Source organism: Trichomycterus rosablanca, chromosome 25, assembly GCF_030014385.1.
Source record: "Trichomycterus rosablanca isolate fTriRos1 chromosome 25, fTriRos1.hap1, whole genome shotgun sequence".
NCBI classification, from domain to species: Eukaryota; Metazoa; Chordata; class Actinopteri; order Siluriformes; family Trichomycteridae; genus Trichomycterus; species Trichomycterus rosablanca.
The window spans coordinates 6,017,481-6,041,942 of NC_086012.1; the positions used below are offsets into that span (position 1 = coordinate 6,017,481).

The window sequence follows — 24,462 nt, forward strand, 5'->3', positions numbered from 1 at the left end:
CTCTTTTAAAACGCTGGATGATCTTGGCCACTGTGCTGCAGCTCAGTTTCAGGGTGTTGGCAATCTTCTTGTAGCCTTGGCCATCTTCATGTAGTGCAACAATTCGTCTTTTAAGATCCTCAGAGAGTTCTTTGCCATGAGGTGCCATGTTGGAACTTTCAGTGACCAGTATGAGAGAGTATGAGAGCTGTACTACTAAATTGAACACACCTGCTCCCTATGCACACCTGAGACCTAGTAACACTAACGAGTCACATGACATTTTGGAGGGAAAATGACAAGCAGTGCTCAATTTGGACATTTAGGGGTGTAGTCTCTTAGGGGTGTACTCACTTTTGTTGCCGGTGGTTTAGACATTAATGGCTGTATATCGAGTTATTTTGAGGGAAGAATAAATTTACACTGTTATATAAGCTGCACACAGACTACTTTTCATTGTGTCAAAGTGTCATTTTGTCAGTGTTTTCCCATGAAAAGATATACTTAAATATCTGCAGAAATGTGAGGGGTGTACTCACTTTTGTGATACACTGTAGATTTGGACTCAATTTAAAGGAGAGAAGCTCGGGTAAGCAGCGGTTATGATTTTATGCTGCTTTGTGGTTGATCTGGGTCACGCACACACGTCGGGTTTAAGGGAAACGTCGAGTTTAAATGTAAAAATTTCTTTAGGGGACGTTGAGTTACAAGGTACCACTGTATCTGTTAAAAATACAGTGTGATTGTAACACCTGAATTTGGGGTACATCTGAATATTATTCACTCTCACTCACTTTCTTAACCGCTTATCCAATCAGGAAGGGGGGGGGGTGCTGGAGCCTATCCCAGCTTTTCAATGGGCGCAAGGCACACAGTAACACCCTGGACATCGCAGGGCAGACACACATACACACACATCCACTCACCTATAGGACAATTCAGTGTCTCCAATTAACCCGACTGCATGTTTTTGGACTGTGGGAGGAAACTGGAGCTCCCGGAGACCGCCCCGCCTGGGGATCGAACCCAGGACCTTCTTGCTGTGAGGCAACAGTGCTACCCACCGAGCCACCGTGCTGATCTAGTCATATCCAATTAGCAAAATATATATTGTTTCCACTCCTGTAACTAGCACACGTCCCCTCCGACACCTGTGCAGTACCCAACCACTTCTTCTCACCTGAATGGGGTAGTTTTATATTTGTATACATTAAATAACGAGAATTAGTCTAGGGCTCACGGTGCTAACAGCCCCCATCTGCCGTATTCTGCTGTCTGGTTGAGGAACACACAGGGCATAGTGGGTGACTCTCCAAATTCTGTACAGCTCTCTCTTTTATAAACAGTATAATTGTATAAAAGTAGAGACTCACCGTCCCTTCAGCCAAGGCTGAGATGACGTTTCCCAGTGAGGACAGAGACTTGTTAATGTTTTTAGCTTCATCCAGAACTGCACCTTCAGCTCCTGTTTTACTGACCTAATAAAAAATCAGTACAGTTGAGTAGAGTGAACAATCTCTCTCACACACGCACATACAAACTCTCTCTATTCTATTTGTACCTTCTCACTGCCTGCCAAGTCAACCAGGTAAAGTTTGCCACTGAGTTTCTGCTCGGTTTGAGTGTTCTCCTGCTTCACATTGATCAGGAAGATGCTGTGACTTCTGGAGCTGTGTTCATTCATGTCTGAAACACACACACACACACACACACACACACACACACACACACACACAGAGGTTTTACAGCAAACTTCACAAATAAACTTTACCATCATTATTAATATTACTTCTTACAAGCGTGTTCTTACTTGTCACGGCGACATGTCTGTTGGATTTGCCCTCGTCAATGGTGTCCATCACCTCTTCAGGACTGCACACGAATCGCTCGGTGCATCCCTGCAATTACAGAGACATTCGTCGCTGACTAGTACAGCAAGTGTAACAATATAACAATCTAACAATTTCATTTCCAGATCCAGCCTCAAATTTTAATGATTACCAGAGCTGTCCCATCTACTCATGCTTAATCAACGCAGATCGGTGCGTAAAGCTCCGTGCACGATACGGATCTCCATATGAACCCTGCACATGTGCGACCATCCTCGATTAGGAGTGGAGGTCCAAGAGCAGTAGAGGCGTATTACGAGTGTGTCTTAGGCTGTGTCTAAGGGTGGGTGGGTCGATGGGATTCCTTATTACTATAGTAATTGCGCCCTCTGCTGGCTGTGTGAATGCAGCTGCAAAAAAATGGTCATTAATGGAGAGCAGTGCATGACTCTCCATGTGCAATACGGCTCTCTGCAAGCCTCTATTCATGCTTAATCATGGTAAACCACCCACTTCAGAGGCATGAAAACAGCCGACTCACTTCGATCAGACTGTGGGGTGTGCAATCGGGAGGTGGAAATCAGTATACTGGAAGAAAATGAATAATGAATAACCCAGGTGGCACAGTGGGATACTTCGCTAGAACACCAGTGCTGGGATTCTAAACTCTCAAAAAAATAAAAAAAACTGACTAAACAGGGGGCGGGGTCTTCGGGGACATGAAAACAGCCGACTCTCTTTGATCAGCTCGTGGTGTTTGTGGGGTGTGCAATCAGGAGCTGGAAATCAGTATACTGGAAAAAAATGAATAATAATCTAAGAAAATGGGCACCCAGGTGGCACAGTAGGATACTTCACTAGAACACCAGAGCTTGAATATTAGCTCAGCTACCGGTCGGCTGGGCGCCCCCTAAGAGGCACTATTGGTAGTGCCTGCAGCAGACAAATTGGCCTCTAGTCTGCTCAGCGAAAAAACAGACTAAATACGGGGCGGGGTCTTCGACACTATGTAAGGACTCTGGTTAGTAGCCCAAGACGCCTGTACATAAATATAGGAACGCTGAGATCACCAAAATCCTGGACAGCGCACGTGCAAATACACCCTCCTCAGACACGATCTGGTGCCCCCAGCAGTGGAAGACAAACCTGATGTTTACTGCAGCACCTGAAAGCTTTTTATGACCTGAAACCGTGTCATGTGACCTGGATGAAACTAACCTTTACATAAGGAACTCTGTTTTTGTCTTCATGTACAGATAGGTTGGTCTTCGACACTGAAATAGAAACAGAAACAGACACATGAGGAAGTTAAGTAAAAGAGAATTACACTAACTTTCGAGTTCAGCCGGCCAGGTGCCTGCACAGACACAAGATTGACTGGCCAAACAGGGTTTCCTTATTACTGCTGCAGTTACGACCTCTAGGGGCTGATCGATGGCGCTTGCACAATGAGACGGGGGATAACGGAGATCGGTGCGTGAAGCTCCGTGCACGATACGGATCTCCATATGCACATAACCCTGCACATGTGCGACCATCCATGGTCAGGAGTGGTGGTCAGGAGCAGTAGAGGTGAATTACAATCGAGTAATAAGATACGACTAGACTGGAATAATAGTGGGGGAAATGTATAAACAGAAAGGAGGAGCTGTGTCTGAGGGTGGGCGGGGTCAAAAAGTCTCCTAATTACTGCAGCAATTGAGCCATCCGCTGGCTGTGTGAATGCACAAGTAAAAAAAAACGCCCTCTTCAGTCAATATGGGGGTCTGCAGCAGTAGAGGAGATACACCGATCAGCTATAACATTAAATCCACCTCCTTGTTTCTACACACACTGTCCATTTTATCGGCTCCACTTACCATATAGAAGCACTTTGTAGTTCTACAATTACTGACTGTAGTCCGTCTGTTTCTCTGCATGCTTTGTTAGCCCCCTTTCATGCTGTTCTTCAATGGTCAGGACTCTCCTAGGACCACTACAGAGCAGGTATTATTTGGGTGGTGGGTCATTCTCAGCACTGCAGTGACACTGACATGGTGGTGGTGTGTTAGTGTGTTGTGCTGGTATGAGTGGAGTTTTTAAACACCTCACTGTCACTGCTGGACTGAGAATAGTCCACCAACCAAAAATATCCAGCCAACAGCGCCCCATAGGCAGCGTCCTGTGACCACTGATGAAGGTCTAGAAGATGACCGACTCAAACAGATGAGCGATCGTCTCGGACTTTACATCTACAAGGAAGACCAACTAGGTAGGAGTGTCTAACAGAGTGGGCAGTTAGTGGACAGTGTCACTGCAGTGCCAAGAATGACCCACCACCCAAATAATACCTGCTCTGTGGTGGTCCTGTGGGGGTCCTGACCATTGAAGAACAGAGTAAAAGCAGGTTAAAAAAGTATGTAGAGAAACAGATGGACTACAGTCAGTAATTGTAGAACTACAAAGTGCTTCAATATGGTAAGTGGAGCTGATAAAATGGACAGTGAGTGTAGAAACAAGGAGGTGGTTTTAATGTTATGGCTGATCAGTGTACAACCGAGTAATTGGATATGACTAAATTGACAGAAATAGCATTTAAAAAAATCAGCATCACTCACCATCCAAAAGGTCCCGGATCTTATCCAAATAAATCTCAAAATACGACACCTACAAAAACAAACCCATCACAACACGTTATAATGAAATTACAGCGATGCAACAGAAAAAGAGAAGAAGAAAAAGAACCGAGAACTTACTTTGATATGAAACTCCAGGTTTTCATCCATGGAGTAAATGTAGTTAAAAATGTCCTGCACTATCCTGGGGATGATTCCCATTGAATTTGTTTCGTGTAGATTACCCTGAGAGGAAAGAAAGAACAACATGAATCATAGCTGCTTAGTCATGTGACACATTTATAAAATGTTAAAGGCTTTTTAGATATTTGAAACACACAGCTAATTTTGAAAGGGGGCATTTATTTATTATTATTGTTTATTAGGATTTTAACGTCATGTTTTACACTTTGGTTACATTCATGACAGAAACGGTAGTTACTCATTACACAAGATTCATCAGGTCAAACACAGTCATGGACAATTTAGTAGGGATGTAACGATGCACCACAAGACAGTTAAGAACCGATTCGAAAATTCCACGATTTAAATCGGTTTACATGTATAATGAATCAATATTCACTTTAAACAGCAAAGGGGACTGGCACATCTATCTTCTATACAGCTCGCCTGGTTGACATCACTGGCACTACATGCCTGGTTGCCAGATTCAGGGTTTTTCAGCCAAATTGGGCTTAATTCAAAATTGTTTTGCATAGTTTGTACCTACCTCAGAAATAAAAGGGCATTCATTATTTAGATAAATAAAAGATAATCACAAATACAGTATTTTATTTGACTTTTTTAAGAAAAATAATAAAATAATTTTTCTTCAATTTCAGTTTAAAAAAATCGGGAAAAAATCATATCGTGAACACCAGTATCATGAATCATATCGCATCTTGGGTAGAGTGTATCGTTACAGCCCTATAATTTAGTATCTCCAATTCACTTCATTTGCATGTTTTTGGACTATGGGAGGAAACCCACGCAGACACGGGGAGAACATGCAAACCCCACCTGGGGATCGAACCCGGGACCTTTTTGCTGTGAAAGGGGGCATTTAGGGCTAGAAATGTTAAAGAACTGCTGTCAATATATACCTTGAAGACCCCACCCCAGTTTTTAGTCCGATCTGTTCCCACCCAGCAGACTAGTGGCCAATTTCGTCTGCTGCAGGTACTGCCGATTGTGCTGAGTTGGCGGAATATCCCACTGAACCCTCTAGGCACCATAATTCATTCTTAAAACCATTCTTAAATGATTTCTCTCACCTCCATTGTGTGCGTTTTTCCCGAAGACGTTTGACCGTAGGCGAAAATCGTCCCGTTATAACCATCCAAAACATCTGCCGATAAAAAATGAAGGTTCTGAGTGATCAGCCTGAACAGAAAACGAGGTGCAGTAATTATGAACAGAAGTGCAAAACATACCTTTAACGATCTTCTGTGCACAAGCATTATACACCTGCTCTTGGGTCGTGTTGGACTGCAAGACTCTATCGAAGGCGTACGGTTTTCCCTGGAAGACAAACACACAAGTACAATGAGTACCATGATGCCAAAACTAAGCCCCCTTATCGGTGTTAGTCTCTCATATGACCATCAACCAGCAAAGGTTATAATTGCAGTAGCCATAAAGAATACCAAGCGTCATTCCCCCACCGGATGAGCCAATCGTTGTCCGTATGGGCGTCCAGCCTGCCTGTAGCAGAACTAATATCCGAACTCAGCTCTGGTACATTAGCGTGTTTTAGCTCTGCGCCAGCCTAACATCCAACGTGTTGTATATCTTCTTATCACCGTTTACAAAGAGTGCTTATTCAAGCAACCACAGCCTTCCTGTTAGTAACCACTCTGACCAATCTCCTCTAACCACTGTTCAAGTCGTTTCCGCACCATTCCGTTTGAACTTGTTTAGTAGATGGGTTAGGGGTAGGGTTAGGGTTAATGTTCAAACCTGCCTGTCTTACACCAACACCTACACCATGGTCAAAGTCACTGAGCACTTTATTAGGTACACACATTCATTCATTATTTTATAAGCTAAACCGTTTAGATAGATAAACTTTGTAGGTATACAATTACTGACTGTAGCCTATTTGTTGTACCCTATTAATTAGTCGAAAGGGACCCACATAGGACCCCTAAAAACCAGAGACTGTAATTTAGTTTGGGTGTATTTAAACAAACATGAGGAAAGACTTGGTGATGTTTTCCTCTGGTGTGAGTGTATCAGGTGCAGGAGTGTTGTTGGGACTTTATTTATCTGTATGGTTATAAAAGAATGAATAAATAAAATAATGGGGTTGTTTTTAATACTTAAACACTGGAAATAACACAAGAATAATATAAAAAGTAAATTCAGTACAGAATTCCAAGATCAAGCATCTCCACGATTAAGAAGCATAAGGAAAGAATGAAAAAGTAAAGATAAAATACAGGTTTTTTATATATTTGTGTTATTTTCAGTGTATAAGTGTCAAAAACATTAACCTAAACTACACTATATTGGCAAAAGTATTCACTCACCCATCCAAATCATCGAATTCAGGTGTTCCAATCACTTCCATGACCACAGGTGTATAAAACCAAGCACCTAGGCATCATGCAGACTGCTTCTACAAACATTAGTGAAAGAATGGGTCGCTCTCAGGAGCTCAGTGAAATCCAGCGTGGTACCGTAATAGGATGCCACCTGTGCAACAAGTCCAGCTGCTCCAAACTTCATGTGGGCTTCAGATTAGCTCAAGAACAGTGTGTAGAGAGCTTTATGGAATGGGTTTCCATGGCCGAGCTGCTGCATCCAAGCCTTGCATCACCAAGCACAATGCAAAACGTTGGATGCAGTGGTGTAAAGCACGCCGCCACTGGACTCTAGAGCGGTGGAGACGTGTTCTCTGGAGTGACGAATCCGATGGATTAGTCTGGGTTTGGCGGTTGCCAGGAGAACGGTACTTGTCTGACTGTATTGTGCCGAGTGTAACATTTGGTGGAGGGGGGATTATGGTGTGGGGTTGTGTTTCAGGAGTCGGGCTCGGCCCCTTAGTTCCAGTGAAAGGAACTCTTAATGCTTCAGCATACCAAGAGATTTTGGACAATTTCATGCTCCCAACTTTGTGGGAACAGTTTGGGGATGGCCCCTTCCTGTTCCAACATGACTGCACACCAGTGCACAAAGCAAGCTCCATAAAGACGTGGATGAGCGAGTTTGGTGTGGAAGAATTTGACCGGCCTGCACAGAGTCCTGACCTCAACCCGATAGAACACCTTTGGGATGAATTAGAGCGGAGACTGCGAGCCAGGCCTTACCGTCCAACATCAGTGTCTGACCTCACAAATGCGCTTCTGGAAGAATGGTCAAAGATTCCCATTTAAACACAGTCCTAAACCTTGTGGAAAGCCTTCCCAGAAGAGTTGAAGCTGTTATAGCTGCAACAGGTGGGCCGACATCATATTAAACCCTTTGGATTAAGAATGGGAGTCACTCAAGTTCATATGCCTGTGAAGGCAGACGAGCGAATACTTTGGCAATATAGTGCATATGCAGCTTCACAGGCCCTCGGAACGCATTAGCAGGCTTTCCAAACATCCTTATGGGAAGAAATACCTTAAAACTCAACGTCTTTTAAACTCAACGCCACTCCCAGAACCAACTGTTGCCTAATTAGTTTTATAAAGCCACTAGCAATTTATTAAATACACTTTACCTGATCGTATCTACAGTGTTTACCCGTGTAACATTCAAACCAACCTAGTTATGATTAGTTAGCTTTACTAAACCTAATTATACAACAAGAAAAGCAACATGGCAAAGCATCAGCTAAAACACTAGATGTGAGTGTGTGAATTAGGGCTTGTTTTTGTGGTTGTTTGTTCCTTTCCTTGGTCAGCTGAATGACCCTAAACTGAAAGATGCAGAAAGAACACATTTGTTCTTAAGCTGGAACAGAAAAGAGATCTTGGAGATGTGCGAATGAAGTGTACAAGTGTTCTTCTTCATTTTAAAGACAGTAGAAAACTGTAAAGAAATACGAATAATCTGTCTGCCCAAAGTTTATTGTGTCTATCTATATAGATGAGGCTAAACAGGGTTCAATTGCACATATTAAACTAAGTCACATATGTTGTAGCCCAATGGATCTCAACCAGAGGGTCACAGAGAGCTTAGAGGTGGGTCCCATTTAATACATTTAGTCACATTAAGCTTTTTTTAATGATAAGCATTTTAGACTCTTGAAAAAAAAAGTTGATCCTTACAGATTTTCAGCACCCCTAGCTGTAACACAAGTTTAAAAGTGAAACAGGAGAAAAATACAGCTGATCACAGATACACGTGGAGCTTTCAGACTGAATTTGCCAATTATTCCACACAAATGCAGATCCGTCTCATATTCGCACTTTGATAACTTCTTACTGCCCCGCTCAAGCGAGCACTAAACAAAGCGGCTGTACATTGTTAATGTTTTTAGGGTACAAGGGAGTTTAAGGGTACAGATTTCTCCACAAAGAACGTCACGTTTTAAAGAATTTAAGTTTAGGGGACGATGAGTTATACATATACAGGTGTACAGTACAATTAAATCCTTTTTCCGCATATCCCAGCTTGTTTGGAAGCTGGGGTCAGAGCGCATGGTCAGCAAATGTTCGGCACCACTGGAGCAGACAGGGTTAAGGGCCTTGCTCAAGAGCCCAACACGGGCTGCATAGCAGAACCTGGATTTAAACTGACAATCTTCCAATTGCCCACAGCTCTTCCCACTAGGCTACCACTGTCCCCAGTGTTTCCAGCATGACTGTGCTCTAGGGCTGGGCGATTTTCACGATTAATTCGGTTAATTCGCATGAACGTTTTCATCCGATGTTAGAAATGTGACAATCGCGATTGTTTACATACTTTATCTTTTAATTAAAATACCAACATGTCACGAGGCAGAAACTGACCAGACGCTCGCGGAATATAAATCAGGTAAAGTTTAATATCAAAAGGGCGAAAACAGTGTACAAAACCAGGTAGAGTCCAAAACCAGAGGATAAACTAAAACAGTAAACGGAAGACAACAAGGATTATACACGGTAACGGTTAGATTCAGAAATAAGGAGCGCAAACACGATCGGCAAAACGTTCAAATAAGAGTCACTGAATCAAACACAGCCGAACTGAATCACAACTTCGGAGCCGATGAGCGCGATCAGGATTGACTGACCGGGGACATGTGCTCTTAAGAAACCTGTAACAATAATAATATATAATTAGAGATGCATGAGTACCGATACCAGTATCGGGTATTAGCCCGATACCGCGCTCATTAACTCGTACTCGCAAACGAGGCTCCGATACTAAACATCCGATACCTTGTGCCTAGTGCATGGGGGTATCGGGGGTAATAACCAATTATACTGGTTATTACCACAGAGCGGGAGCCGACTCAGAGTCGTTTACGATTTACCGAGGTGAACCACGAATGTACGTGCTGATAGAATCGGCTCAGATGGGATCGGACTGTATTATCCTTTTAAAGTAAATATTTCAATCAGCAGAATCGCATCGCATCGCATGTATGATGTGCACAACGTTAATTATGTGCGTTTATTAATGAACGTTAACGTTAGCTTGTCAGAAGCTTTCTCAATGATGGCTGTGCGGTGTTTTTTTTTTTTTTACAATTAGTGATGGCAACCCAAGCAACTGTTCCACTGCACTATTTTACACTAAAAACTACACTATTCCATAATGCTCCAGATTGCATCATTCTAAATAGGTATCGGCGAGTACAAAAATACATGTACTTGTACTCGGTTGGGAAAAAATGGTATCGATGCATCCCTATATATAATAAATATCACTCATTCCTAATCTTTCATGTTGGGTGTAATAACAAGTGCAATATGTAATTTATTTACAATAAGTGCAATAACCTAATATATTAGTTGTATTTCTTTCTGTTTTTCCTGTCTTCATACTGCTGTAACAAGTTAATTTCCCTAAGGGGATCAATAAATTCTTATCTTATCTTAAAGAACTTTTTGAAGGTTTTGCACTTTTCCTAATGTAAGGAGGTTCTGCTGCACATTATTTAAAGTAAGGGTTGTTTGTGAGCCATTCTTATAAAGGATATAGCTAATTAAGATTTCTATTTTGTTTTAATTAGTGTTATCGTTTGAGTCTCTATCGATATATTTTCATACGCGATATAAGATAAGACAATATCGCATATATCGATATACTGTAGATGTTGCGTTCCAGTTAGATCCGACAGTTCGACTTTCTCTTCTCCCAGTTTGCCTCTGCACATGTTCACCTGCCCCGCCTGACATGCACGTGTTTACTTCATATATAGTGTATGCGAGTGTTGAGAAAGTAATAATAACGTAACGGTGCGTCTCCTGTTGTTCTGACTTGTGTGTTTGTATATGTGATGTGCATGTACAGTGTATCACAAAAGTGAGTACACCCCTCACATTTCTGCAAATATTTTATTATATCTTTTCATGGGACAACACTATAGACATGAAACTTGGATATAACTTCGAGTAGTCAGTGTACAACTTGTATAGCAGTGTAGATTTACTGTCTTCTGAAAATAACTCAACACACAGCCATTAATGTCTAAATAGCTGGCAACATAAGTGAGTACACCCCACAGTGAACATGTCCAAATTGTGCCCAAAGTGTCAATATTTTGTGTGACCACCATTATTATCCAGCACTGCCTTAACCCTCCTGGGCATGGAATTCACCAGAGCTGCACAGGTTGCTACTGGAATCCTCTTCCACTCCTCCATGATGACATCACGGAGCTGGTGGATGTTAGACACCTTGAACTCCTCCACCTTCCACTTGAGGATGCGCCACAGGTGCTCAATTGGGTTTAGTCCATCACCTTTACCTTCAGCTTCCTCAGCAAGGCAGTTGTCATCTTGGAGGTTGTGTTTGGGGTCGTTATCCTGTTGGAAAATTGCCATGAGGCCCAGTTTTCGAAGGGAGGGGATCATGCTCTGTTTCAGAATGTCACAGTACATGTTGGAATTCATGTTTCCCTCAATGAACTGCAGCTCCCCAGTGCCAGCAACACTCATGCAGCCCAAGACCATGATGCTACCACCACCATGCTTGACTGTAGGCAAGATACAGTTGTCTTGGTACTTCTCACCAGGGCGCCGCCACACATGCTGGACACCATCTGAGTCAAACAAGTTTATCTTGGTCTCGTCAGACCACAGGGCATTCCAGTAATCCATGTTCTTGGACTGCTTGTCTTCAGCAAACTGTTTGCGGGCTTTCTTGTGCGTCAGCTTCCTTCTGGGATGACGACCATGCAGACCGAGTTGATGCAGTGTGCGGCGTATGGTCTGAGCACTGACAGGCTGACCTCCCACGTCTTCAACCTCTGCAGCAATGCTGGCAGCACTCATGTGTCTATTTTTTAAAGCCAACCTCTGGATATGACGCCGAACACGTGGACTCAACTTCTTTGGTCGACCCTGGCGAAGCCTGTTCCGAGTGGAACCTGTCCTGGAAAACCGCTGTATGACCTTGGCCACCATGCTGTAGCTCAGTTTCAGGGTGTTAGCAATCTTCTTATAGCCCAGGCCATCTTTGTGGAGAGCAACAATTCTATTTCTCACATCCTCAGAGAGTTCTTTGCCATGAGGTGCCATGTTGAATATCCAGTGGCCAGTATGAGAGAATTGTACCCAAAACACCAAATTTAACAGCCCTGCTCCCCATTTACACCTTGGACCTTGACACATGACACCAGGGAGGGACAACGACACATTTGGGCACAATTTGGACATGTTCACTGTGGGGTGTACTCACTTATGTTGCCAGCTATTTAGACATTAATGGCTGTGTGTTGAGTTATTTTCAGAAGACAGTAAATCTACACTGCTTTACAAGCTGTACACTGACTACTCTAAGTTATATCCAAGTTTCATGTCTATAGTGTTGTCCCATAAAAAGATATAATGAAATATTTGCAGAAATGTGAGGGGTGTACTCACTTTTGTGATACACTGTATTTGCTATATCTGTAAAAATCAAACATTACGGGGAGGGACTTCTCTACTGGATGTTGTACGTGGTCGTGATCAGATAAATTCTAATACCTTCCCTACACACTCGCTCCCTGCGCCCTATAGTGCACTTAACATTCTTAAAGGGCCGGACAATATATTTGTAATTCACGTTACACAACAGGCGAGACGTTAGAAAACAACAAACTTTTTTTTAGAATAGCTTTTTTTTTTTTTTAAGGAAAAGTAGTTCCTGTGTGAAGCTTCCCCAGCATGAATATTAATAAAAGTGCCTGTAAAAATTTTTGGTATTTAGTATTTGGAACATGTAGCTTTGTTTCAGAAGTGTCTTGTTGTTATTACCTTATGGGATGAAAAAATATCGAGATATATATCGTATATCGCCATTCAGCTAAAATATATCGAGATATAATTTTTTTATCCATATCGCCCAGCCCTAGTGGTGCTGTTACTATTTTTCACTTCTGCAGTCTTTTAAATTAAAATGCAAAAAAAAAAAATTTAGTCTTTTTTTCAATAGCATTATACAAGAACAATCGAAATCGACAGTCGGTAATAATATTAAAATAATCGTTTTTTTTTTTTTTTTTTTTTTCAAAATCGCCCAGCCCTACTGTGCTCCCTGTGTACAAAGCAAAATCTACAAAGACCTGGTTTGACAAGTTTGTTTTGGAGGAACTCCAGTGACCTGCACAGGGCCTTTACTTTACCCCATTAAACACCTATGAGATTATCTAGAACTTTACGAACCAGGCCACGTCCAACGTCACTGACTAAACTCACAAATTATTTTATGACTGAATGGGAACTAATTTAAACAGAACCACAGACTCATTTGAAAATTTATCAAACACAGTCTTGGACAATTTTGAATCACAAATTCACCTCACTTGCACGTCTCTGGACTGTGGGAGGAAACCGGAGCACCCTGAGGAAACCCACGCGGACACGGGGAGAACATGCTAACTCTACACAGAAAGGACCCGGACCGCCCCACCCGGGGATCGAAGCCAGGACCTTCTTGCTGTGAGGCGACCGTGCTACCCACTTAGCCACCGTGCCGCCCCGACAGTTCGTCAGCTATGGTACATGTACCACTAGTGCTAAGTTAAGCCCCCCAGTCCCAAAAGGTGCTGCATGCCCTTCAATAAAAAGCAATAACCTGAAATATATATTCATAATTCCTGTCATTTTTCCACTTACTTTTAGCCAATAAATGACTTATAGCCTCCCATCAGCAAATCTTTATGCTTTATTTATTAAACACAGTGCTATACAGTGAACATACCAGTACAAGGGCTTGAACCAAACCAGTTCAAGGGCTTTTCAAGCAAACAGGTTAATGACAGCTGGCTAGCAAACAATGCTTAATTGTGTCCTATTGTATCTAGCTAGCATTGTGAGTTGACTGGCTATTGTTCATCCGCTTTGATTCCTCACAGCGCTTCAGGTTCGGTGAGTGAAAATGTAATATTGGATTAGCCTGTTAGCTAGGTTAGCTAAAATAAAGCCAGCGAAAAAGAAGAGAAAGCGCTCGGTGACCATGACAACTACTATGACTACTATCAATGGTCATGATTTTTTGCTCATATACAACACGTATAGTGGCAGCCAAAACAAGAAGTTCATTTCTTTTCACCCTGGTCAGGGTGGCTTCCCTGGAGTCACTGTGAGCAATGCTGTACCACACCCCGAGCAGGGACCTCATAACTGCTGCAATCACGAGGGAGTCGAGGGATGACGCGCAGATCAGGGTGTGGCTTTCTGTACACAAAGCTGATCCGCATATGAACTCACCCCAGCTATAAGGCTGCCGTGATTGGTCGACCTAGTAACTGTGGCAGTGGGGTGGTTTCCCTGGAGTCACTGAGCGCAATGCAGGAACCCACCCCAGACTGGACACCGTACCCTTGTGGGGCCTTGACCATCATCCCAGACACAGCCATTTACGTCTGTGTGTACACGCCAGTCTGACTGATAGCACTGCTGGGGATTTGAACCCTGGATCCCAGCAGTAGTGGGTTAAAGTACTTTAACGTACATTTAGTAATTGGTATTTACAAGCTTGGCTCTAATAATAAAACTAGAGCTCAGGTGGCGTAATGGTAAAACATGCTAGCACTGGGCGGTTCGAAACTGGGCGGCTACACGAACAGCGATTGGCTGTTGTTCATACAGGGTGGGAGCCGGATAGGGAGCTCATAACTGGTGCAATTCTGACCTCTGCTGGCTGATTGAGTCGAGGGATAATGTGCTGATCAGGGTGTGGCTCTCTGTACACAAAGCTGATCTGCATATGAACTCACCTCGTGCAGGTGAAAAGATGCTGTCAAATACAGCACACGTGTCGGAGGAGGCGTGTGTCAGTCTCGCTCTCCTCAATCAGCAGTGGGGATCAGCATCGGTAGAGAGGAAGCGTAATGCAATCGGGTAATTGGATACGACTTCATCTCAAGTGTTTATGTAGTAAATGCAGTAATGTAAGATTGTAGCTTCACTCTCAATCGGAATCGAACCTCAGCTGTTGTACAATAACTGACAGTACCGACCAAACAATACTCAGTTAACAGCTTAATCATTTACATCCCAAACAGATTTAATTAAACCTGTTATGACCCTCGTCCTTCTTTTGACTTGACGACACATAGCAAATCATATTTCTCGTAACGTCTTCAAACCCAGGGAGACGATTACACAGCGCAGTGAATGATTACTCGATTACTCAAGGACAAAGGTTTAAAAAGCAACAAAGACCAACTACACTACACGACTTGATCTCTTGTAATCGGGAGTCTTTTAAGTCGTTGTGGTTTTCACACTACATGACTGATCGGCGATAGGGCGTCACACACTACACCATCTATCACCGGGAGGAATCGCAGACGGGTCTATCTGGTCTCCCAAACTACGTTTTGTCTCGAAAACACATGAGAAGTGACGAGGCGTTTAATGATACCATCATTGGCTATGCGGCGGGTAGGGATGGTCTGTTCTGTAGTGAGTTGGAGGTTAATAAATATTTTTTGCAATGCAGCGTTGGTATTATGGTTTGGCGTGGACGATAGGTCACAAATACTGTAAAGCTTGTGTATTGTATTCTGATATAAACTATATTATGCCCCACACATTTACAACTCCTCCCCCCGGGTTTCCCTTCTGTATCCTGTGTTCATAAGACTTACAACCAGCTCGCAACACCTTTTACACTACATGAATTTGAGTCACGACAGGTCCAGATATTTAGCATGCTAGATATTTTTCTGGAGTCTGCGAGCACTCGTCGAGCGAGCGTCGAGTTGCCTCCGAGCTGCCACATCTAGCGGCGACCAGTCAGCGAGCGAAAATCAGGGCAAAAATCATGTAGCGTGAACTAGGCATTAGATATACATGACGCTCGGGTGGTGTCCGTCGTCTAATGCGCTAGCCCATCACTGCTGAGATCTTGAGTTCTCAATCTGGTTGGGTGTCAAGGTCGATAGGTTTTATCCAGGGCAATTCAATAGGGCATATAGGGCATAAAGGGCAATTCAAGTCACAAAATACGAGTCCGAGTCGAGTGACGAGTCTTTAGGCTAGAGTCCGAGTCGAGTGACGAGTCTTTAGGCTAGAGTCCGAGTCAAGTCACGAGTCTTTAGGCTAGAGTCCGAGTCAAGTCACAAGTCCTTAGGCTAGAGTCCGAGTCGAGTCACGAGTCTTTAGGCTAGAGTCCGAGTCGAGTCACGAGTCTTTAGGCTAGAGTCCGAGTCAAGTCACAAGTCCTTAGGCTAGAGTCCGAGTCGAGTCACGAGTCTTTAGGCTAGAGTCCGAGTCGAGTCACGAGTCTTTAGGCTAGAGTCCGAGTCGAGTCACGAGTCTTTAGGCTAGAGTCCGAGACAAGTCACGAGTCTTTAGGCTAGAGTCAGAGTCGAGTCACGAGTCTTTAGGCTAGAGTCCGAGTCGAGTCACGAGTCTTTAGGCTAGAGTCCGAGTCGAGTCACGAGTCTTTAGGCTAGAGTCCGAGTCGAGTGACGAGTCTTTAGGCTAGAGTCCGAGTCGAGTGACGAGTCTTTAGGCTAGAGTCCGAGTCGAGTGACGAGTCTTTAGGCTAGAGTCCGAGTCGAGTGACGAGTCTTTAGGCTAGAGTCCGAGTCGAGTGACTAGTCTTTAGGCTAGAGTCCGAGTCGAGTGACGAGTCTTTAGGCTACAGTCCGAGTCGAGTCACGAGTCTTTAGGATAGAGTCCGAGTCGAGTCACGAGTCTTTCGGATAGAGTCCGAGTCGAGTGACGAGTCTTTAGGCTAGAGTCCGAGTCGAGTGACGAGTCTTTAGGCTAGAGTCCGAGTCGAGTGACGAGTCTTTAGGCTACAGTCCGAGTCGAGTCACGAGTCTTTAGGATAGAGTCCGAGTCGAGTCACGAGTCTTTCGGATAGAGTCCGAGTCGAGTCACGAGTCTTTAGGCTAGAGTCCGAGTCGAGTGACGAGTCTTTAGGCTAGAGTCCGAGTCGAGTGACGAGTCTTTAGGCTAGAGTCAGAGTCGAGTGACGAGTCTTTAGGCTAGAGTCCGAGTCGAGTGACGAGTCTTTAGGCTAGAGTCCGAGTCGAGTGACGAGTCTTTAGGCTAGAGTCCGAGTCAAGTCACGAGTCAATATAATAAACACAAAACATATATTGGAAATGTAGCGGAGAAATAAACAAATAATCTGTAAATTCAGATGAAAAACAACAACAGATTAGCGACTGTATTTTGCCGTTTACTACGTGCCTTTACTTTCCTAGGTACCAGTTAAAAGCTTAAACTGACGTTTTGTTTTCATTGCAAATTAGGGCACAGCGACCAAAATCCAAAACACAGCAAAAAAATCCATAATACTGCTTACCTTAGCTTATGTTCTTCCAGAAGCTATAAAATTTATAAGCGTGTGTCCCATTAGGAATATAATCCGTTATTTTGTAAATGTGCTTATAATTAAAAACCTCCAAACTTTTCCTGGTTGTGAAGAAACACACGAACTCATTAGAAAGCCAATCAAGCGTTTCACTGACCATCATCTGTGTGACGCTGCAAACTTACTAACAATTTAAATCAGAAGGTCATTAGCGCCAATTCTGTAGCGTTCCATTCACATTAATTGATACTGTGAAGTGCACTGCGTATTCCACCATTTAAAGTGTGATTCACAGTCAAAGGAGGGAGTAGGGAGCGACGCTTCATCACTACGCCGGAAGCTGGCTGGAACATTTAGCCATTGTGTGCGTTGTGGGTTAAAACGGCCGGAGCGTTATTAGAGAGCAGAAAATGACGATCAGAATGATGTCGGATCATATATATATGTATATATATATAAAATTGTCAGACGTAACTAATGTTGCTGACTTGCTGTCCACAAGTCAATTTTGGCAAGTCGGGTGTCGAGTCCGAGTCAATTGAAATGAATCCGAGTCACTTGAAATGAATCCGAGTCACAGACTCTAGTTCCCATCTCTGGTTTTATCTCTAAGGCACCTGAACTAGGGGTGGATGATTTATGGATACTGGTGCAGGACTCGTATAAAGCCATTATTAAAAAGGATAAAAGCGCTAGTGTGTGGGTGGTGCAAGCATTATGACTTGCAATTAAGAATACGGAATGACTAGATAGGGAAATGCAAAAAACTATTTTTATTGAAATATTACTTCCAATTCATTTTACATAGAGTGCAATACTGGTATTATATTGGTTATAAGTCTCACAGCTATAAGTAATCAAGTAAACAGCATTTTCAATGCTTTTCTCAGGACAGGAGAACATGTTGAAATGATTGTCCGTGGTAAACACATATGCAGCACATGTATGATAAACGTAGCTGTTAATGGGTTTGATTAGAATACCAGTAACTAATATCAGGTCAAACTGGTTGTGTTTGGAGTCGTGTAAAACATTACTAAAGCCGTCAGGAGGTCATTAATAATATTGTTTAAACACGTAAATGTCAAATTTAATCAGTTTGGCTGTCAGCCAGTAAAACACGGACATTGCTTACTTAGCCTGGTCGCTATTAGCTAGCTGGCTAAACCGGACTAGCTATTAGCTATCAGTAAATAAAAACAAAGCACTTTAATATAAGGTCAGAATTAAAGTAGACACCCAGTGTTACATATTAAATATGCAGGATATTATGTGGTGTCCAATGTTTTTTTTTTTTATACCAGAATTAGGATAAGTTAGCAAGCTATCCAGAGTGGACAAGGGAAAACAAGACAAGGGTTGCGTCCCAAACCCACACACTAAGCACTAAATAGTCACGTTAAACAGTGTCATGAGTGCACTAAGTAGGGGTCCGAGTTAGTGCTGTAGGAAGCGGTTTGGGATGCAGCCACTGCCAGTCATTTCGACCATGCAATGTAAGGCAGCTGGTAACAAGAATAAACTCACCCCAACGATGACGGTCTCGTCCCCCTGAAATTTCGGGACGTACTTGTCCCCTCTGTCCACCTCTGAGCGGTTCAATGGCCTGAAACGGCACATTACTTTAATGTTGCACTCCGCCGGGTCCGCCATCTTCCGCCCTTACCGAACGGGAACAATCCTAACCAGCGCGGACTGATCTGACCGCCAGCGAAGTGAACCGTCGAGGGAAACCTGCCCGATCCGACCCAGTAAAAGCAGGAGACCCCCTCGACCGATTATTCGCAAAAAACAGGCGCCTAGTCCTGGGGACTTTCGATTACTTCCTCTCCAACATGGCAGTCCTGGTACCGGTGCGGCTCACCAGCTCGGTCGTTGCACACACCAGTGACATCTAGGGCTGGAAGCCGATCCCAAAAAGAGTCGGTTCTTCGAGTTCCAGTACTGACACATGGGAGTCGACTCAGCGGTTTAGGAGTCGATTCTAAACAATGAAACGAACTCAGATAAAGTTTAACAAAAAGTGGTCTGTTCTGGGTTATTTAATACTACAGTATATGCAGTAATCTTGCATTATTATTATTTAATGTTAGAAAAACCACAAACTCACCCATTCATTCAGTCACTCACTAAAGTCAATTAATGGTAGCTATTCCACCTACTGCATGTTTTGGGATGTAAAAGGAAACCTAAGGTACCCAGAGGAAACTTACTAGGACACTAGGACATTGTGAACACAGTAATCAGGGAAATAATCAATCCCAAGTCTTCAGAATAGTGCCAACTGTGCCAACACGCCATTCTGTCTAACACCACATGTCAATTTGTGTAACACCACATGTTGCTAAATGGCCAGCATCTCAATACACCATAGTTGCAGGAAACAAAATACTATATTCTGCTTATGTTTGGAAGGTTGGGTGGGGGGGCATTGACAGGCAGCTTTAAGGCACCAATACTATCCACTTTGGGGCAGCACGGTGGCTAAGTGGGTAGCACTGTCACCTCACAGCAAGAAGGTCTTGGGTCCGATCCCCAGGTGGGACGGTCCGGGTCCTTTTTGTGCGGAGTTCTGCGTGTTCTCCCCGTGTCCACGTGGGTTTCCTCCGGGGGCTCCGGTTTCCTCCCACAGTCCAAAGACATGCAAGTGAGGTGAATTGGCGACACTAAATTGTCCATGACTGTGTTCGATATAACCTTGTGTGAACTGATGAACCTTGTGTAACGAGTAACTACCGTTCCTGTCATGAATGTAAGCAAAGAGTGTAAAACATGTAATTGTGTTTGGAAGGTGGGAGGTGGGCATTGAGCATTGACAGGCAGATGTTAGAAGAAAAGCATCTGGGTCCCTGGAGCTTTAAGGCACCAATAATTTCCATTTTGTCACCCATCACTAATTTATTGATGTAATGACACACATAGACCATAACCAACGTGTTTACAGAATTTGAACTGGAATATGATCACGAGCTAGCAGTGTGATAGAGATCAGCTGATGAGTCTTATTTTATCGAGAATCTCTCTGGGCTATTTTAAACAAGGAGTTATAAGCCAAGAACATTAAATGCTGCCACACGTCTCTCTTACTGCTTTTAGATTAAGAGTCTCTAAATTAAAAAGTGTGTAAAAATGCTATTTTCCAACACATGTATGTATCCAAGACAAATTTATAAACATACTCTACTGTTTTTAGCCAATTGTTGTTGGACACCTGACTATGATCTAGTTATGATCTAGATTTTTAACACACATAGACCTCTATGTGAGCTTTTCAGCTACAACGACAGCTTTTCCTCTGAGAACACTTCTCACAAGGCTTTGAAGTATGTCTGTGGGAATCTGTTTTCATTCAACCAAAAGAAAGAAAGCCTCAACTGATGTTCCAGTTCATTCCAAAGCTGTTCAAAGGTCTGCGCAGGCCACTGAAATTTTTCTTCCGAGTCTTTATAGAGCTTGCTTTGTGCACTGGGAACAGTCATGCTAGAACAGGAAAGTCGGAAGCATATAATTTCCAATTCCTGTGTTTAATTGATTTATTACACCTGTTAGCAAGCTGAAGGATGTGAATTAAAAATAGAAAACGTGTCCCAATACTTTTGTCCATACACAAACATGCTTACAATCACATATATTACCAAAGTATTCACTCCCATATACATACATAGTGTAACAGTCCCTTAAGTGGTATGAGCATGCACATTATTGTGTGAGAGAACGTTCAGACATCTTTAGATAAGCACTCATGGTGATTATTTCGGGTTGTAGCCTGACTGTTGTGTTCTACTGCTGCTATCCTGGATTGTGATGAGTGGAAGTGTGGGTGCTCCTATGCCCAATAAATACTTCCATTACACTGCACTGGTCGTCTCCTGTGTGCTTCTTCGGAGGACAGGGGAAGTAACTAAGCACCGGTAGTCTCTCTCCAAGGGGGCTTCCCCATGCTAACCAGTCTTTACAATAGTCACACATAATCACATATCTGAGCTAAAGTATTTACACCCAACCAAATACATACCTGCACACACATAATCACATATCTGAGCAAAAGTTTCCACCCCATTACATACATAAATTCACACTTACATCTTTCACCAAACGTTTTCAACTCACAACATACTCTACCACTGTTGAGCTACAATCATAATCACATTTCTTTAATCAAATGCACCTCTTTAGTTTTAATATATTAACCAATAATGTAGATCTTAATGATAAGGCAGAAAACATTTAAATAAATGGCAGTGTTTCGCTACTGGTGGTACTTGAAGCCCATGTGATACCCCAAATAATTTTAATACAAATATTTGCATCAAGCACTTAAACAAAATGTAATAATGATAAAATATGAAATATTTTTATTTGTAATTTAAGTTGACATATCAAGATAAAGGTATTGGTTTGTCCCAATTTGGATATACTCAGTTTCTCAGTGTACTCTGGATTGATCAGGGGTATTATTTGGTCTAAAAAGTTTAGTCCTTTGTCCCTTTTTTTATTGCATGGTACCCTAAAGTACAATACAGTACACATCTAAATCCAAAACTGTCTAAAGATGTCATTCTCCACAAGATGATGAGACCAGTGATAGCTTAGTTGTTAAGGTCTAGTCTAGGACTAGTGATCAGAAGGGTTCTGGTTCAAGCCCCAACTTTTCCAACCTGTCAATGTTGGGCCCCTGAACCCTAATTTGAATGCATTGTATTAGACACAATTGTAAGTCGCTTTAGATAAAACATGACTGCAGTACCGCTGTATGACCACTATGAGGCTCTGTTGCTAAAGCCTGTCGCTCGGTTCTATTTATAACCACACAGCGGATCTGTTACTGCAGTGCGATTCAGAACTCCGAGGATTAAATCACATTACTGAGAGGTAACATTTAAATACAGGTATGTACCTCACAGTCTAAGGTAAACATTTATCCTTTAACATCTATGAAGTCTGAGTGCGAACGTATTTTGAATATATTAACTGCTGTTTAGTAGCCTGTGCTTGATATGTACTGGAGTCGATGTTACAAAGAGTCGATTCTTAGGATCGAATCATAAGCAATCGATTCAGTGAAACTGATTCTTCTCTTATAGCAGGATATTTTAGTCTGCCTGAATTCGTGGATCCAAACCACAAACATAAGTTTATATATTTGAATGTACTGTATATATAATAGATGTAATATTATACTAACATTTTATTTTATTATACTAATATTTCCCTATTATATAAATAGTTTGTAGTATGGACTCTAATTGGTGTCATGGTGGTTGGTTCAAGTCTCAAGTTAATTAATAAGGCCGCTCAGGTGGCGCAGCGGTAAAACACACGTTGGAACCAGAGCTGGGATCTCGAATACATCGTATCGAGTCTCAGCTCTGCCTGCCGGCTGGGCTGAGCAGCCACATGAACACTGATTGGCCTGTTGTTCAGATAGGGGTGGGATATTAAAGCCGGATAGGGACTCTCTCATAACTAATGCAATTACGACCTCTGCTGGCTGATTGATGGCGCCTGCACAGAGACGGGGAATGAGTGCTGTCAGGGTGTGTCTCTCCGTACACAGTGCTGATCTGCATTGCACTCGTCAAAGCGTAGGTGATAAGATGCAAACGGCTGCTGCCCACGTGTCGGAGGGGGCATGGGGGTTAGCTTCGTCCTCCTCAATCAGAGCGAGGATCAGCATTGGAGAGGAAGCATGTAGCAATCGGGCAATTGGACGCGCTAAAAAGGGAGAAAATGCATACAAAGTATATTAAAGAATTAATAAAATTGAAATAGAAGTCTAGTCCAAACTTTATTAAAACCCTGTTAACTCTTTCATTGATCAATTACAGTGATTAGCACCTCTGGCATTAAGCAGATGTTTTTATCCAAAGCATCTAACTACAATTAACAGTCAAGGGCCCAACAGTGGCAACTTGATGGTGGTGGGGCTTAAACAGACAACCTTCTGATTAGTCCAGTACGTTAACCACTGAGCTACCACTGCACAGGTAATAATTCCTGGACAGGAGCACCATGCAAGAATTCCCAATATTCTAATGACTAATGACAACACATCAAATTCATCAGAACAAAACACAAAAATATTCTTAATTAATGAGAAGTTGTCAGTCTGGTCCCACTGTGGTTTACAATGTATATCATAAAGTCTCCACAAGGGGGAGTTTGTAAACAAGTTTTTTTTTAATGTGCATGTTAAAATTTGTTTAATTATTTTTCTGTGACCCATTTTTTTTGGCTTTGAAAGCCCTGCTCTATGTGACCCAGATGTAATAATTCGTTACATTTCTGTATGTTTGCTGATCTAGCCTCCATGTCCGCCATCTCCCAGGTCACTCCCAGACTCTACCTCAGCGGCATAGACGCCTTGAACCCGTCTGCTCTCGCACACAGACGCGTCACCCTAGTGGTGTGCTTATGTGACCCCCCATCACGGTCACAACACACAGGCACAGAGTGGGTCTGCGTACCAGTGCGAGACGAGCCCCACGCCCCCTTGCACCGACACTTCGACGCCTTGGCGGAGCTCATTCACCTGAACCGGAGCGGCAGTTCCCTGGTTTGTTGTGCAGCTGGCAGGAGCAGATCTCCATCTCTGGTCATGGCATACCTGATGCGCTTCGAGGGGACTTCTCTGCTCGAGGCGTACCTCCAGGTTCTGGATGCAAGGCCGTTTATCCGTCCCAACGCCGGCTTCTGGAGGCAGCTGCTCGATTATGAAAGAAGGTTGCACAGTAGTAATAGTGTCAGGATGGTTTCAAGCACAAATGGAGTACTGCCCGAGTCCATAACACCAACAAAAGACTGTGGATACTGCTTGAACATTTAAAGACATATGTATGAAAATCTACCCTAGTATTTACGAGTATTTTGAGACACACTACATGGTCAAACACATGTTCACCTAACCATGAACTTCTTGGACACCCCATTCCATAAATATAGATTTGGTTGACCACTTGATTTTGGAGTCTGTATGGATTATTGTGCTAGCCTAGGGAAAAGAGCATTAGTATAGTCATGCACTGATATTAAATGGACAGCTTTGCTTAGACCATTGGAGTTCCTCCACACTAGTCAATCCATTGGTTGGGCACTGGGGCAGTTATTTTGAGACAGACATCGGCTTTCGCCAAATTTGAAAGCAGTTGATTTGCTTT

At 42.9% G+C, this 24,462-nt stretch overlaps 2 protein-coding genes across 3 annotated transcripts in view; one reads left to right on the plus strand and one right to left on the minus strand.

Moving 5' to 3' along the window:
* The window catches only part of LOC134302897 (kinesin-1 heavy chain-like), a 39,225-nt gene extending 20,047 nt beyond the window's left edge, over positions 1-19,178 (minus strand). For both annotated transcript variants that reach the window (XM_062988150.1, XM_062988149.1), the window contains exons 1-9: positions 18,833-19,178; positions 5,836-5,923; positions 5,677-5,750; positions 4,544-4,648; positions 4,406-4,454; positions 3,027-3,082; positions 1,790-1,877; positions 1,541-1,665; positions 1,353-1,457 (exon numbers count right to left, since the gene is read on the minus strand). In XM_062988150.1, coding sequence (XP_062844220.1) covers positions 1,353-1,457; positions 1,541-1,665; positions 1,790-1,877; positions 3,027-3,082; positions 4,406-4,454; positions 4,544-4,648; positions 5,677-5,750; positions 5,836-5,923; positions 18,833-18,958 — 816 coding nt within the window. In that variant the 5' untranslated portion in view covers positions 18,959-19,178. The remainder of the gene's footprint in view (positions 1-1,352; positions 1,458-1,540; positions 1,666-1,789; positions 1,878-3,026; positions 3,083-4,405; positions 4,455-4,543; positions 4,649-5,676; positions 5,751-5,835; positions 5,924-18,832) is intronic.
* A 2,940-nt stretch (positions 19,179-22,118) lies between these two features.
* LOC134302764 (dual specificity protein phosphatase 14) lies at positions 22,119-24,255 on the plus strand. Its single transcript, XM_062987965.1, has 2 exons — positions 22,119-22,194; positions 23,611-24,255. The coding sequence occupies exon 2, from the start codon at positions 23,616-23,618 to the stop codon at positions 24,129-24,131; it is 516 nt and encodes a 171-aa protein (XP_062844035.1). The 5' UTR covers positions 22,119-22,194; positions 23,611-23,615; the 3' UTR covers positions 24,132-24,255.
* Positions 24,256-24,462: the final 207 nt, after the last annotated feature.